Below are 17,500 nucleotides of genomic sequence, written 5' to 3'. Positions count from 1 at the left end.
ATAAATAGAACAGATGCCCCCCTCACACACACACAGAGCCATGATTCAGTTGCTAGAAGCTGAATGAGATGTAGAATGACAGCTCAAGTCACTTTGCCAGCAGCTCTTATGAGATAGTCTGCTTTCGCTTTCTCTCTCTCTCTCTCTCCATCTCCGACACATACATGCTCAAGTTCTACAGACAGCCAAACTGACAAGCACGCACAGTCAACACACAACTAACTAATACTTTGCTGCTGACCATGCTCCCAACAGCATCAAAGGCACAGCATCTTCACTCATGCACACGTGCAGCCACATCCACATAATGCCTCCAGTTGGACTAACACAAACACACACACATTATGACAACCTCTCTCACACACACACACACACACACACACACACACACACACAGGCCAGAGTTTGGTATTATGTAAATCCTCATATGAGGTATATGGTCCGTAATAAGCCTGAACACACACTGTGCTGTGTGGCTGCTTATAGCATCAACATTACGTAATCTCTGATTTATGCGACTGGACGCCAATTACAGAACCCATTATACAATGCAGGGTGTCTTATATAATTAATATGGCCTACATTTATGCCCACCTCAACGCTTACAAACACAGGCTAACAATATCTCCAATTCCCTAATCCTTCACACTCGTATTGTGGCAATAATAACCATGGTCAGCAGGGGTAGCTAGTTGCTGTAGAGGGATATCTAAAAAACACAGACACAGACACACACTTACTCTCTTCGTAGCTGCTGGTGGAGCTGGACCTGTTGAGTGTGTTCATCTCCTGGCAGAGCAGAGACATGTCGGACTGAGATGGACTGTCATCCTCCTCTGGGTCTGGAGACTCTTGCATAATCTCCTCAATTTCCTCAATAACCTAAAGACACACACACACACACAGTCACACTTAAGAGATATACCAGCATTTTCCCCTTCAGTGACCCCTATCACATGACGCTCTTGTTGTACATCCACCACGATAACATCTGCATTGCTATGGCCTAGTCAAGGTCAACAACAACCCTCTCAGAACACAGTGGCTTGTGGTCAGTGCATAATGTTCCCAAAAATACAACCACAGTCCCCCAACAACACTTGTGGGGCCAGACATCCTAGTGTGGCTCCTGAGGGGTGCCAAGAACTTTCACACAGTTCTGTATCTCATAAAGGGTTGTCACGGTTACCTACAATGCAGCACATTCTAGCCTAAAGCTCCGCAACTAAAAAAAACAAAAAACAAAAACAGAGGCGCCTGTTGTGCTGTGAACGCAGTATTAAAGATTTCCAGGCACAAATTCTGCAGGGTGTGTCCCAGAAAAGAGTTGCTGATGGCGTTGCCCAAATATAGTGAGTCTGACTCATTAGTTAAACCGGGAGCTAAAAACTCCTTCCACAGTACAGGGATCGTTATAAACGCTGCTATCGGGAGAAATAGATGCCAAATGGCCTCAGAAAGGATTCTATTCTGAGGCATTTTTCAGGAGTGAAGTGGAAACCTATCTTCCATTTCCTATCTAAATCGGTCAGAGAAAAATGAAAATAATTATGTTTTTATTATTTAACCTACAGGGATATGCTTATTTGGGAACTCGGAACCTACAGCCAGGACCTTGATTGCAGTGTCCATTATGCAAAAAGCAAAATGTTTATTTACATGTAGCAGCAATAAAAATGCTGTTTCATGTTCTAACCACTACCACGCTATGAGAAGGACTACCTGCCATTTTGTATTCTGTGTTTACACAAGGAATCTGAGTGCACCTCAATAGTGTGCTTGGCACTGGTAGCTTGACCCATGGTTTGAACGCTAGTCTGGCAGGTCACTGAATGGTCGAGTAACCCTTCACTAAAGTGTATGAACTGCTGCAAACAACCAGTGAGGAGGAAGCATTGCTATTTATTTTCCAAATAATATATCCCATCTCCTGCTCAATGGAGCCCAACAGAGAGTGTTGTAACTGACCTGCTCAGCGGTGAAGAGTGGCTCATCGTGGACACACGACACGATGATGGAGTGCATGTCCATTTGCTCCCGCAGCTCCTCATCATCTGAGAGGTCCAGTGACGAGTTGTCCTCTTTCTAATGGGGGAACATACACATGTAAGTAAATATAAACACAAACGCAAACACACAAAATGCAAGTAAATATAAACACAAACGCAAACACACAAAATGTGAAAACTGCACCAGTAACCAGTAGTTTAAAACCTACTGCAGAACACAAAAATAGTCTCAAACATAAAATGCTAAATGCATCAAATGATATTTTTGTATGTCTTCATGCTGTGGGACCATGGACATCACATGGCCTTGTGATGTGACTGTAGGCTTACCCTCTGCTCTGTTAGGTTGAGGGTGGGTAAGTGGAGGGAGCGTGTGTGAGAGGTTTTCCAGTCCACTGGCATCACGTTGCCATAGTTATCCGTCAGAGCGTTCCAGATTCTATAGGAAGAGGACAGAGACTTATGTAAGGATCTACTACATATCTACAGTACAGCTCCAAGGTGTATTGGTTCACCTGCCAATTTACCAGAACTAAATCAAGTAACAACTTAGATGTAGGCTATAGCCTATACCCTCGCATGCAACTTTTGAAATGAACTTTCATATGGGGACTGTACCCTGAAAGCTCCACACCAGATGGTACTGACTCATTAAAATTAAAAGTACAGTATAGTCTGCTTCAAATGATTTCATGATGACTTTTGACAGCATCCCCTAGCTGAACAAGTCTTCAAATGAAATCTCGCTTTGCTTGAACGCAGAGATAGCAGTGGGGTTAAACCGGTCTGGGTCTGTACGAGGAGACTGGACGTTGTTAAGACAGCGAGGCTCGCCCTGAGGACAGTGCAGTCAAGTGTGAACTCCGCCTATGCCTCTCTGCTCTATCCACCACACATTCGCAACAGTCCTCGCAGTCGCTTCGCTTCTCGTCTCATCTCCATGCCTTGCTCTCTCTCTCTCTCTCTCTCTCTCTCTCCTCTTTCTGGCTTCGCCCTGCTCTCCATGTTTCTCTGACTCTCTCTCTCTGTTCTCCTTTTTCTGGCTTCGCCCTGCTCTCCATGTTTCTCTTTTAAGCATCTCTTTTTTACGCATCTCTTCGTCTCTACTGCCCTGTCTCTCTCCATCCTTGTCTCTGATATCCCTGCATCTTCGCTGCTCTTTCTCTGGTGCGACATGTCAGGGAGGCCATTTCCAGGCTTCGGATCCCCCGCCAGCCTTTGAAGTGGCATGTCTATAACATTACCAAAGAACACACACACGCACGAATACATGCGCGCACACACACACACATGCAGATGCACATTAACATGCATGATCACAGACGACCACATATGAAAACCACAGACACAAAGACCCGGGCAGAAAAATAGCCTACATGTCCTCTTCGAACTGCTATCTAGCGCTGGAAAATGTCAGGGGAGAAAATCTCCTTCCATTATTGTCTACCGTTCCACCATGAGAAGGAAGGCAGTACAATTCGCCCCATGAGTTTTTCTCTTAATCCCCAAAGTCTCTCTAGCAGGGGTGGGGTTAACAGTATCAGATTGTGAGTTAATTATCACAACCCATCGCCCGTCATGATAACAACTGCATCATGACAGTGATTCTGCAATATTCAATACATTGCAACATAATCTTCAAAGACACGTCATGCATCTGTGGGTTGGAAGAGGAAAATTACCATCAGTTAAACAAAGAACAGGAATTATGGATTTATTCACTGCATTGTGGAGTCACTTTCACAGAATGTCTAGTGAGACAATGGTAGAGATTATGTGGAAAACCAAAAAGTGAATAGATCAGTTTTAACTATCTGATGTCTGAGTGACAAATGTACTCTCTAAAATAAACAGTGGAACCAGTTGAGGTTACGTAATGTTTTGCATGTTTCTGTACGATAAACAGACCTGGACAGAATAATCACCCCACTGATGGATCTGAAAGCTGTTCGTCAATATTTTCATGATACAGGTAAAGTGACTTGCTACAATTTAAGTACACAGTACTTTTATCCTGAAGTGAAATGCCAGTGTTTATAACAAGTCATCAAATACTTATACCAGTAAGTTTACCTATTTGTTTAACTTACATAGGGTCGTTTTTTTCCACTTTTACTTATGGCCACAGAGGTGTTTTTGTGAGGCTTGAGTTGGCTATCGTTGTGTCAGTTTTTAAAGCTATGACCAGTCATTTGCCACCGCTACCGCGACTTACCCAAATACCTCATTGCTACAACAGATAGCCTACCATTTAGCAATAACAATATTCCTGTAAATTGCCACGCTTACTAACCTACCTACTTATCGGGTTAGTTAGCCATCTTTTCCCAGTCCACTGTTTATGCGCAGGCATATAACGTACGGACCTCTTTGGCTAGTTGATCTTGCTATCACTAGCAGTGAAGTTAGCCCAGCTCTGTGGTCAGCTATAATAATTTTGCTAACGTTATCTGCGACCCCTTAACACTAATTGGTTAATTTGCTAATCTGGTTGCAAATCTATAGTTTATTGGTTAATTTGCAATCCGACCTCATGTAAACGAGTTAAAATGCTGCTCTCACTGAGATTACTTAGCTGCTGCTACTGTGCTGGGTGACTAGCAAGCTAACGTTTCCTTGCTAGCTGATGCCCTGTTGTTACATAGGCAGTGAAACATGGACAAATAAAAAGGCGATAGTGTCATAACGTTACTTACTCGTCGTCCTTCAGGAAATTATCTTCTGTGATGGGTTGTACTGGAGCGATATTTTCTATCTTAGTGTTGTAATTCCGAAAACACATATTTAGCTTCTCATCAAAATCGTTCACAAGGTCTTCCATTGACTTGAAGCTGCATATCTCCCCTGAAAAACTGTTGTCCAGATCTGAAAAGTCCTCAAACCCTGTTGTGTCACCGACATTGGAGTTGATCTGATCCAGCTGATTTGGCCATTCAGAGGTAGGTCTGAATTCATTAAAGTCCTGCCAGTCTTCATCGAAGTGTGCTAACGGAGCAGCCATCACTGCTACGGGACAACAAGACTCACTGAACTTCGGTTCGAGACAGACGCTCTTGAGGACCAGCTGAGACATCCCGGAGCCCCACCCACTCTACCCGTGACTTGTTAGCTTATGAGCTTGGACCCCCGTCGCAGCTGCTGCTTGCCAGTGTCATTCCCCAGATTAATTTTGCTCATTGGCAGTAGCTAACCCCGTGAGTTTCTTTTACTATCTCAATACAGTATTTTGTCAACATATTTGTAGGATTAACGAGTTGTGTTTTGTCAGGGAATATCATTGCAGCAGACCCCTTACAAAGTTATGTTACAGTACAGTGCAGTACAGTTTCATGTCCAAAATACTACATTTCCTGCATAAGAACTGCAAATATGTCCTCCAAAACTGCAGTATTGATAGAAGTAGGCTATGCAGTTATTTTTTTGTAAGGGAGTGGCTGCATGTGTTTTGTCAGGAAATATTGTGGCTGCAGATAGACTAAGACAACCTTCTTGGTCACCTTTAACAGAGCTCAGGTGGACTCAGGCAGGGATAGATGCAATAACATGGGCTACATGTGGGGGCTAAATGAAGACCGAAGAAACAAAATGGGGCCCTGGCTGCATCCACAGATGGAGTGCACACACACTCAGACACACATAATCCCTGATCCCTCTGAGCAGGCAGTCAGAGCACCTGCTTTAGGGTCGTCATCACAAGACAGAAAACACCCAACCTTATCCAATATCTTTGTTTTCCCAATACCTTCTATTAGGCTGCTGTAATTGTCCATGGTAATGCTGCTGTCAGCTCAAGTCAGCTTCCAGTTCCTTTCTTCTTTCCTTAATTTAAGGTCTCCACAAAGCGGAGTTGAGGAGTGTGATAGAAATATTTTTTATATAATTTACCCCATCTTCATTGAACATTGTCTTCGAACTGGTGGGATAAGAAGGAATGGAATCTTCTTGGTTTCATGCAGATTTGTAAGCAGGCAGAGTGATTAGTTGGTTGAGTATATTTGTAGGACTACAGGAAAAGACAAGTAAACCCTGTATATCCAGCCCACTGGTTACATCCACATAACATTTCCACCCATCACTAACTCTCTTCACCCATTTAGTCTTTCTTTGTCAGCACACGACCCCCAAAACAAAAGAAATGGCCTTGCAACCGTGACTATGGCAACACGGGTTTTATTTAGAGTAGATGTTAACACCAGCATGATAAAAATTGTACAAAGTTCACGATTTCAAAATGAAATATCACTGCAATGTGTGATTTTAAACATTTATAGCAAAAGTATTATATCAACAAAATGCCATGCCATGTGGTACAAAAATAAATGAACAATCGAGCGACAGAGAGAAAGAAGGAGAGTTAGAGAGAAAGCGAGAAGGAAGGTGATGTCATATAAAATCCTGTCATCAAAGGATTAGTTGAAACATTTTTGTAATGGAAAATGTATCATACTCTGATGATGAGCTCCCATGTTTTCATAAGAAAATTACTTTGCGTTTAAGCATGTGACACCATAATGTTCTAAATGTAAATAGTCACATATAACCTTATCCATTTTGTTATTATTACAATATATGTGCCAACAGCAGTCAGGCAGCTGAATTGTGCTTAAAATCCCCTTTTCTGTAGTATAGGCAATGATGACCGTTGATGAAAATGCTTATTTTATTTCTTTTTTTTTTACATTTGCTATAAGTCTATTTGAAGCAGTACTACATTGGCAATAAGCTGCATACACAAAGCTGAGGACTAGGGGTGGGCAGCCCGGAGGACTTTGCCCCTTGGTTCACTGGAAACCCCCGAGCGCATGGGTGATGTAATTAGCTAGCACCTCATATACCCGCCCTTTAAATGACCGTGTGGGCCAGAGCAACTTCATTGGCAACACAGAGATGTTGTGAATTGGACAACAGGAATACTCATATCATATCCAAGCTAACATCCAGGCTGTCTTGTGAAATAGTTTTCTTTTTTTATATATATATATATAACAATACATAATGTAGTGTATGGACTTGGAACACTCTAGGATCAAGGGATTTGATTGTCCCTTTAAGAAAAGGATATAAACAATCTGCCATCTCAGTTCCCTTAAAGTCAAACTGACTAGTTCAGAAAAAAGTATTTAAGACAAATATGTGTTTACTTGTACATTTGGCACAGAAAAAAATTAATGAAAAAAAAAAAAAGAATGATCATCACTGTCAGATAAGCAGCTGCATAAACTAACACAGTGATAAAACTGTTAAATGTCAGTCAGCATGCAGCTTTGTTTAAACACACAGGACAGTAAAAACAAAGTGCCATTGGTTGAGGACATCAGTGTTGGATTCTACTGTTTTTGGCGTTCGCATAGAAGTTTGTTAGTAAAAAAAAAAAAGGGTTGCGAAAAACTAACTTTATGTGGCTGCATAATGAATTTATTTGAAATTTGCTACAATAAATTACTTATTAGTTCAATCTGCAGCAACCATCAAGTGCCATTAGGAAAGTATTCAATGACGAATGTTCCAGCAAAATCCTCTTTGTTGCACATACACATTTACTTTTTCATTTATCAAACAGCAGAACATTTGTATATTCTCATGACTTGCAGTCTCAGCACCGTCCGTTTATCAGGCAAAATATTGGATATGATTGTACTATTGTGGTTGAACAGGAGCTACCATGGACATTCAATGACTTCTGAACAATGACTTTGTACAGTTGCAATGTTGCACATTTGACTGGAAACCATCCAAATGCATTTCACAATGGTGCCGTGAGCACACAATTTACTGAATGGGTGGGTCGTTTTAGCCTGAGCCTATACACCTTGCCAAAAGGCTCGCAGTAAAGTTGGAATGAAAAAATGAAGATTGTCATATCAAAATGAGACTTGAATAACACAACAAATGTATGTGAAAAGTATTTAAAAACAAAAATAACGTTACACCAGTTGAAGTGATTTAAAGTAATGTTCATGTACTGTGAGTGTGGTATTTCATACAGTTTTTAGAAGTCCCCGTGTCACACTGGTTTGTATGAGGTTAAAGTGCAGCCATAATGTTTTTAGCAATGATGGAACCATCAGTATGTATGTATCAGTCTATGAAGAACCAATCCTTGACCAGAAGCCCAGCCGTTTGCTGTTCTGACTTTACTTTCTGTTGGAGTCAGACTTTTCCACTGAAGTCAAAAAGGTGACTTGGGCTGGGGCCTGGATTCTTCCTGGTTCTATGCAGACTCGTAAGCAGAGTGATTGGTTGGTTGAGTATATGTACAGGAGAAGGACAAGTGCAGTCACACGCTAGAGGTATAAACCCTGTATATCCAGTCCACTGATTACATCATTACAACATCTTCACCCCCATCACTAACTTAGTCTCTCTTTGTCAGTGCATACAAAAAACCCCCACAACAGCTAAATAAATAGATAAATAAATAAATAAATACATACATACATACATAAACTAAAACATCAGAACATGGAAACCAGGATGACCCTGACATGGAGAGCAATGAAACCTCTCTCATTTTGGAATCGACCATTGGTGTTTCATTCTCGAAATATGATTGTAGAAAGGTCCATACAAAAAAAAAAACAATTCTTTACAGTTAGTAAAAATGCACTCGTTTTTAACGGGTACCGCTCACAAATATGAAATTGCATATACCCAAATATTTGCATCCCATATCTAAGGATATGATTGAGTCATTGTCACATATTGCTAATATTCTGTTGAACTTTTTGACCATATAGCTAAATGGTTAAAATGCTGGATTGTCTATTTAATATTCATGTCTGAATGGGAAATTTCAAAACCACAAAACAGTTAACATATTTCTCATGTGTTACAGTCTTACTCTAGTTTATGGGATACACACCAATAAGTTTCCGTGTCATGATGTTTGCAATCATATATAGTTTGGTTTTATTTCTAATCTCTTCTGGGTTGTCAAAGCCACACTGCATGACCACAGGGAACCTGCATGACCACTGACAGGATTCTCCTCCGACCCTAAAGCCTTCCTCGGACACTCATGACTTTTTTTACTTTTTTCTGTTTTTACAAAACGTATAAATATACAACCACCAAACAGCCTATACACAGACATGTTTTCCCAAGGAAAAAAAGGTTCTATGAAACACTGCTCCTTGCACTCTCAGCCTGTAACATTCCACCCTACTGCACATTTCAAGATCTGTCATTTAGTCAATAATCTTTTAAAATAACACACATATACACTAAAATGTGCATACATTAATTAGCAGCTATAAACATTACATCACATTATGTCAGGTCATATGAAAATGTACAAAATATGAATGCTGTTTAAAACAAGTGCCACAATTGGTAATTACATTTAAAGCAAGGCATTAAATCATAGTTATGGAATTTTGAGAGCGTATCAGCACTGTTCATAATGCAAAAATTATTAGATAAATTACAGCCATAAAATAATGATCCATAAATGTTACATCTGTCTCGTCTCCTCTGCGTCCTCTTCCCTTGTATCTTTTTTTTTCATGTTGTTTTGCTCAACATGTTTGAATTTGATTGGGTGACGCTGCCATCAGACTCAGTGACGGCTTCAGCCATTGGTTAGTTCAGGAGGGCCCCCACCCTTACACGTGGATGCCCTGCACGGCCTGCTTGATGTTCTCCAGAAGCGCCTTGTTCTCCGGGCTCTGGTACTGGTCCTGGTGCGTGTACATGTCTGTCAGCGTGTCCACGTACGTGTCAAAGTTCTGCTCGTTCATAGGCTCCTGTGGGTGGGGGAGGGGGATCAAGCAGAGTCAGTTAGAGTCTCACACACACACACACACACACACACACACACACACACATACACACACACACACACACACACACACACAGACACAGACACAGAGAAAGTAGGTACAGTGATGTAACACAACACAGCCAGGGACACACAGAGCGGAGCAGTCGTCTGTTTATAATCTGGTGTCTCGTACACATGGGAGACAGGCTGTCAGGAAATATATTCAGAGTGTCAGACAGACCAAAATCCAGTGAAAGTGATCGTTAAAGATGTAATGCAAAAAGCCTGTCATAATGAGATTATGCTATGCTTCTGGACAGCTTCCTGTCCAGGAGGAGGAATCTCTGTACACATTTTAATTGTTTCAAGGCAGTTCCAGATACTGATTAGTTCAATGACCTGCTCTAAGCCAAAATCTCATATTCACCTCTCCAGAAACACAGTAGGAAGAAAAGGATATGAAGGATATGGTGTGTGTGTGTGTGTGTGTGTGTGTGTGGCATGCATCCCTAAACTATAAATCTATGTTGTCTTGTTTAAAAAAATAGAGGCTATGTGGAAGATATCAATCAAGCAGAAACCAAGTCAAGTCCAAGGCAGTTTTGACTGTGTTCATATGGCTTGTGAATATGAATGCGTAATGGCAGGCAGTGTTCATTTCCCATGTGGAAAGAATGAAACAGGGAGGCGAAGCAGCATGACCGATGCACTCACACAAACACACACACACACACACTCACACCCACTCGCACGCACACATACACACACAGAGCACAATTAAATACTGAAATACTGACACACACACACACACACACACATATAAACTGTTCCTTCATTAGAGTGTTGTCATGCAATCTGATGTATTTTCCACACACAGGATATTAATTTGGCTTTTTTTGTCTCGGCTGCGGCATCCTGGCCTGCATGCCTCTCTGTGGTCCATAGAGGGCGCTGCAGGACTATGGTCTGATCAAAAGAGTCTCATAACAATGCCACGTATGAGGACAGTTTGGATAACCCCACACTGTATTCACAAATGAGGTCAAACTTATAGCGGAGGTTTAAAGGGGTAGGAAGAAGGGGTTATGGGTAATTTTGGACAGAGAGGAAGGGGGAGTGGGTGGACATTAGTTGGACAGTGAAAAGGGTTGTCTTACTCTTTGGGCCGTCTGTAAACAGCAGCTATGTCTAACAGGCACATCTTTCTGGGGCAGCGTGGTCTACAGAGAGAGGTGCAGAGAGAATACTATTAGCCAAGAGGTCCAGAGGGAGTGGGTGGACACCACGCCTCCTAGCAGATGTTCACACAAGCCTAACACCGTCTGTGGAGATTATAAAACGGACATTTATGAGTTGCTCTTTTCCTCTTATGACATTTAAACAAATCTGACCGAAGTGGACTGACTGGAACTTGGGTGGAATTTGACCTCATCATTGTATCAGGCACATTGCTAAAAGGGTGGTACATGGAAATAATTTAATATTATTGTTGATCTATGGATAGCAGGAAATAAGAGAGGATTCAAATCAGTTTGGCTGGATTCAATAAAAAAAAAGCTTTTGCTGCTGAATGAAATCTAAACGAGATGGAAATGTGCTAAAGGCTTTAGGAATATTACTGGAACAGCATGTCCATTTATTAGAGGGAGAAATAATCAGACTCCTAATCAGATTAAGCGTGAACATCCTCAATAAAGCATTACATAATGGAGAAGTGGAGTAAAAGTGTGTAGGCCCACATAACAAGTCAAATGGTGACTTCTGTAGGAAAACAGCTTTTGGTTATTCATCCAGTATCTGTTGTTGACAGACTGACGTGTTTAAATTCTTGATTGCAGGACCAATTTTATTTAGTTTACTGTTCATTTTTTCAAACAAACATCCAACACATTGCGCAGACAACCATCCAACCCATTGCTCAGACAAACATCCAACACATGTTTAACCATTTAACACCTTGTAGCCAAAGCACATCAGGGCACAGTGAAGGTCTCTGATGATCAACGTAAGTGCTGGAACCAATCCAAGACCTTGTTATTCTCCACGAGTAGCAATTATCCAATCACGACCACTGCTACCATTGATGTGGATTAGACAAAGGCGTGTGATTGGATAATTAATGGCACCATGAGAAAAAGTGTGGATGGTGACACAAAGAGCAGTGACTGGGGTGGGTTAGGGTGAGGAGCCAGAGTTCTAAAGAAGAGCAGACAATGAGAATCTCCACAACGCACAGGAAGACAGGAAGCAGATGGAGAAAATAATTTATGTCAATATTCCATGGAGTAAGAACCTTTAGGCGGGGATCACATTAGCCAGTGGCAAGCGGCTGGTTTCCTATTGTTCTCTATGGTTCGGCAGCGGAATGGTGGCAACGCTGGTGTAATGCTAGCCTTGAGCAAGCTGAGCGTTGAGCAAGCTGAGCGTTGAGCAAGCTGAGCGTTGAACTTGGTTCAACTTTCAAAGTGCAACGCGAGCGTATTCAATTGTCAGTTAAGGCAAATTGTTTGTGTTACCGTAGGAATGAGATGGAACTTATGGTTTGAGTGTTGCGTTACGCTGGCTAATGTGATCCCCGCCTTAAAGGTCATTGTAAAGTAGCAGTTAATTGGCCTTTACGTTACTATAATATTGCTTTGACATACTATATGCATGCATGTGTGTTTATGAGATGTGTGCTGGGACTGGGTGTGATTCAGTGTGTGTGTGTGTGTGTGTGTGTGTGTGTGTGTCTGTCTGTCTGTGTGTGTGTGTGTGTGTCTCTCTCTCTCTCTCTCTCTCTGTGTGTGTCTCTGTGTGTGTGTCTCTCTGTGTGTGTGTGTGTGTCTCTCTCTCTCTGTGTGTGTGTCTCTCTCTTTCTTTCTGTGTGTGTGTGTGTGTGTGTGTGTGTGTGTGTGTGAGAGAGAGAGAGTGTGTGTGCATGCATGTGTGTGTGTGTGTGTGTGTGTCTCACCATGTGTAGAGACTGTGTGTTGTCTCTCACCATGTGTGGCAGCTGGATGTTGGCGAGGCTGTTGATGAGCGATTGGCTGAGGTTGGCCAGCTCATGGAGCAGAGAGTCGTTCTGCTGCTCGATGGCCTTGTTCTCCTCCTCGATGGACTTCAGGTTGGTCTCCATGGTGGTGATCTGTGGGGGAGACAGCTAGGTTAAGTCTGTGAGGAGGCTCTCACTGAACCACTGCTTCTGACCTCTGACCTCTCCTCAAGCAGTCAGGCGACTGCAGCTCCCCACTGTGGATCCACATCATCATGTAGGAGGACCAGAATACAGTGAACCTCTACCATTCAGGAAACTTTGAGGTACCGTAAACTGAACCAGTAGTATAAGTTATATGAGTGACCCACTCCCCCCCACACACACAGACAGATTGACAGCCCGACCTGATTACTGGTAATACCCTTTGCCCCCTAGAGAGGGTGACGGTAATGAACGCTAACAACAGTGTGGGTCAATAACTACTGCATACTGCATGACAGAAAAAAAAAAACTCCAATTAAATATTCTCATATCAATGCATGACATGATGTAGTGAATTGATTTCTTGGCATATGCTATTAGTATAGGTTTACTCGATACCTCTTTTATAAGTTCAGCCTAGTTGCTTTGAAACGGAAATGTCAAGAAGTGTTACCTGTGTCCTCAGTTTAATCATGTCTGACTCCACTTGATGATTGGACTCGTTCAGATCTTTGATTTCTTCATCCAGCTGCTTGATCTCTTCATCATTCTCTATTCCTGAGAAGAATTAAATAATTATACACCTTGAGTCTACTTGTTTACTAAAGTTTTGGTCTTTAACATACTCTTGAAAATAGATCTTAACTACATAAAGAGTTGGCACTTCATTTGGCTTTTGGCAGTTCATTTGACATTTGCCGTTCTCCTCTTTGTTCACTGGTAATTCTTTACTAATTCTTTGACTCAGACTGATTGTAAATGTCCTGTAAATGCTGTAGCTTCATGGGGCCTGTCATGAAGCTAAGGTACAGTACTGTAGATGCGGTAACATTAGAGGATAAGATGCAGTAACGTTATAGAATAAAATGCAGTAACGTTACAGGATTAGATGTAGTAATGTTACAGGATAAGATGCAGTAACGTTACGGGATTAGATGCAGTAACGTTACGGGATTAGATGCAGTAACGTTACGGGATAAGATGCAGTAACGTTACGGGATATGATGCAGTAACGTTACGAGATAAGATGCAGTAACGTTACAAGATAAAATGCAGTAACGTTACGAGATAAGACGCAGTAACGTTACAAGATAAGATGCAGTAACGTTACAGGATTATTTGCAGTACTGTTACCTTTACTGGGCCTCTGTTTGAGCGTCAGCATCTCCACCCCAGTCATGCGAGCCTTCTTCATTGCTGATGAGGCACGTGGACAGCCTGACAGACTGAGGAGAGATGCATAAATTCAATTAATTAATAACATTATTTACCTAAGATATTTTGCCAGTACATTAAAACACATGTACACACACACACACACACACACACACACATACAAATACAAGCACACACCTCCGGTGTGTCAGGAAGCTCCCACTGACATGCCCAGAGCCGTCGCAGCCTGGAGTGGGGCAGGACATGCCGTCTGTCTTTCCAGACTTCCAGGCAAACTGGGCACCGTTCACCAGCCCGTCCTTCTGCCGCTTGGCCGCCAGGGGGCACCCCGAGGCACTGCGGTGCGAGGCGTACTTCCCAGTCACATGACCTTGCCCATCACACCCAGGGACTGGACACCTGAAAGGACATGAGGACGGGTGATGAATTCAGTCTGTAACGTTGCAGCTTCAGCATGTGAACGTGGAGTATTCACATAAGAGAAAAGATATGGAATTGTTCACACAGAGTTCGGTAACACCAAGGTCATGAGTTGTCAAAATGACCTTGACTAAAGAGTCCCTCAAAACAAACCCCAGGAACTGTAGTGTGTCTCCTCCTATGGCTCCAAGTGCCTATGGGGACCTGGTTTCCCCCGTTCATCTCTCTCCCACACACTTCGTCACTCTCACCTGTCGTATTTGTATAATGGCTAAACGCCCCCACAAAATATACATAAAAACATGACAAACCCCAGACTTCTTTCAGTATCAACAGCAGAGTCCTCTGCCCTTCACCAAAGTTAGCCTGTGAGTAACACTTGCTTTGAGGGGGGAGTCACTACTTGTTCTCGAAGGTGTCTGGACTGACTTTGTGCAGGCGAGGAGTTCAGCCCTAACAGCAGGCATCCGCGGGCCTTGCTCCTGCTCCAGCTGGGTGAGAAATGACCAACTGAGATTGATGATGCCAATGGCAGCGGGAGGGTCTGCTTTGGGGGAGGGAGGGCGCGGCCAGCGGTACAGGTAGATGATGGTGGACAAGCAGGGCAGACGGACGCCCTGCCGTGAGGGCCAAATGGATGCCCACATCAGTCAAAGCTTAAAGGATTCAGCCAGGGGAAGACAAGACAGACTAGGGGTTTCACTCGGATTTGGAGACAGACAACAGTGCTTCGCGGGAAGTGGAAAGGTGAACATAAAACAGAGGTCACCTCAAGAGCGGAAATAACCCGTGTTCATAATAAAGAGCGGAAATAACCCATGTTCATAATAAAGAGCGGATATAACCCGTGTTCATAATAAAGAGCGGAAATAACCCGTGTTCATAATTCATTCATCTATATACATTTTGGTTTCTTGTAGAACTAAAGTGCTCTGTATGAAGAATTAATTTTAAGTTTTAAACATACCATGTTTTGATATTAATAATCCATGCTTCATCATGTCTCTCAAAAAAGGGAAGTATGACAGAGATTGCATGCCCTCACCTGATTGGCTCCTGGTCGTCCTTGTCTTCCTTGCTGTGCAAAATCTTGATACCACTTTTCTTTGCTCTAGGGCAGCCCGACAGACTGCAACAGAACACAAACGCATGCACGCGCACACACACACACACACACACACACACACACACGCACACACACACACACACACAGACACACACACATCTTTAAGGTAAACTTTAGCTGCAGAGGCCATCACCTGGGTTAACCCAGACTACCTGTAGCCACCTGTGCTCTGAAAGGCACAGGTGTTGTGGAACGGCACAGATGAATGAGAGTCCTTACCTCCTGTGAGAGGCATAGTTTCCTGTGATGTGGCCTGAGCCATCACAGCCTGGAGTAGGGCACCTGAGGACGAGGACAAGTGACCGGTGAAACAGATTTCTGATGTGCCATTACACAGTAGGCTCAAGACACACGCACATACACACACACACACCCACACACACACACACACAGAGACTTACTTCAGATCTTGTGAGTTGGATGCAGACATCACGCCCCGGATGCCTTTGTCTGCCAGCTGGCAGCTGGAGAGGCTGCATGAACACACCAGACAGGCAGAGTTTGACCAAGGAGGCAGACAAGAGCTCACACAACTACGAGTAATATTCTCTCTTTAGGGGCCATGAGAACCCCTGACGCCCTCAGCACAGATCAGTCCAGAGGATCCCAGAGGATAATACATGAAAGTTTTTAATACTGTATACTGTATCATGCTAAGCATGATTTTTTTTTTAAACTGTTACATTTTTAACTATTGTAATGTTTGTATTCTGTTAGTTGCTTTGGACAATAGCTAAATACATGAACCATAACCATGAGTGTTAAAAAAAACAGGCATTCTCTAAGTGAGATGGTAACTAACAATGGGCAGTTAGCAGTGGATGTCTGATGCAAAAGGTGTCTGTTAGAGGGTGTGGAGGAGTCTTCGTACGTGATAATCTCTTTCTTGGCCTCCTTGCAGGGGTTGTATTTGTGTTTCGGACTGGGCATGGTCACCTCTCCAGGATATTGGGGCTCATCCAGGAGGTCTTGGAAAGGGTCAATGTCATCGGGCTATGGAGAGAGGTGGACAGGGCAGAGCAGGGAAGAGAAGAGCAAAAGATGTGGAAAAGACAGTAGACACGGAGATGTTTCTAAAAACAATCTCCTGAATGTTTCTAAAATGCAACTTTATGCTGCAGATAGCTGATTTAAGATAAATATGTGATGCAATTATTCATCCAATAGGTGTCTCTCTAGTCCTTTCTGTGGAGTTCCCTGGTGTCATTTCCATACCTCTACCTAACATCAGGCTCACTACACAGGATCTTGCGTGATGGTCTTACATGTCATAGGTCAATGTCTTCAAAGTACTCTTGACAAAGCACTCGTCACACATTAACACAGGACACCTGTCACTAGTTCAATTGGTCATAAGACTCTTTTAGAACCTCTCTGGTTCTAAGAACATCAAGGTCATGGACTTTTCCACATTTCCACTGCTAACTGCAGGACCAGAGAAGATGACCAAGGCCAGTGTTGTAAAGTGACACTCAAACCGTGGGAACTCACTGACTGATTTACTCATAGAAATCCATGCTCTATTGTATGTCACTTTAAATTAAAGCTTTTGCTCAATACATATATTATAAATAATATATTACATATGGTATAAATGTAATACATATTCTATATAATATTATCATGTAAATTATGTCTCTTTTAAACCTTGATAATTTCTACACAGGAAGACAGATGTACAGAATGACCGCTAAGGAGAAAGAGACATCTAGACACAAAGATGCCCTAAAAAAGAGAGATTCATTCATAAACAAAAACAGCCATTCATACACAAACACAAACAGACAAGCAGGCACAGAGACAGGGCAAAATTACACTGACTGACAGCA

At 42.5% G+C, this 17,500-nt stretch overlaps 2 protein-coding genes across 3 annotated transcripts in view; both read right to left on the bottom strand.

The window, feature by feature from the left end:
- The window catches only part of fez2b (fasciculation and elongation protein zeta 2b), a 13,037-nt gene extending 7,956 nt beyond the window's left edge, over nt 1-5,081 (bottom strand). For both annotated transcript variants that reach the window (XM_048250776.1, XM_048250777.1), the window contains exons 1-4: nt 4,706-5,081; nt 2,340-2,448; nt 1,969-2,085; nt 741-882 (exon numbers count right to left, since the gene is read on the bottom strand). In XM_048250776.1, the coding sequence (XP_048106733.1) occupies nt 741-882; nt 1,969-2,085; nt 2,340-2,448; nt 4,706-5,010 (673 nt within the window). In that variant the 5' untranslated portion in view covers nt 5,011-5,081. The remainder of the gene's footprint in view (nt 1-740; nt 883-1,968; nt 2,086-2,339; nt 2,449-4,705) is intronic.
- A 1,082-nt stretch (nt 5,082-6,163) lies between these two features.
- The window catches only part of myt1la (myelin transcription factor 1-like, a), a 63,332-nt gene continuing 51,995 nt past the window's right edge, over nt 6,164-17,500 (bottom strand). The window contains 10 exon segments of the mRNA XM_048250416.1: nt 6,164-9,754; nt 10,929-10,991; nt 12,725-12,898; nt 13,404-13,507; nt 14,084-14,175; nt 14,303-14,524; nt 15,591-15,674; nt 15,891-15,953; nt 16,073-16,144; nt 16,543-16,664. Of these exon segments, the coding sequence (XP_048106373.1) occupies nt 9,614-9,754; nt 10,929-10,991; nt 12,725-12,898; nt 13,404-13,507; nt 14,084-14,175; nt 14,303-14,524; nt 15,591-15,674; nt 15,891-15,953; nt 16,073-16,144; nt 16,543-16,664 (1,137 nt within the window). The 3' untranslated portion in view covers nt 6,164-9,613.

This window comes from Alosa alosa, chromosome 8 (genome assembly GCF_017589495.1).
Source record: "Alosa alosa isolate M-15738 ecotype Scorff River chromosome 8, AALO_Geno_1.1, whole genome shotgun sequence".
Classification (NCBI taxonomy): Eukaryota; Metazoa; Chordata; class Actinopteri; order Clupeiformes; family Clupeidae; genus Alosa; species Alosa alosa.
Note: the sequence above shows the minus strand (reverse complement) of the source record. Positions and strands in the feature narration are given on the sequence as shown.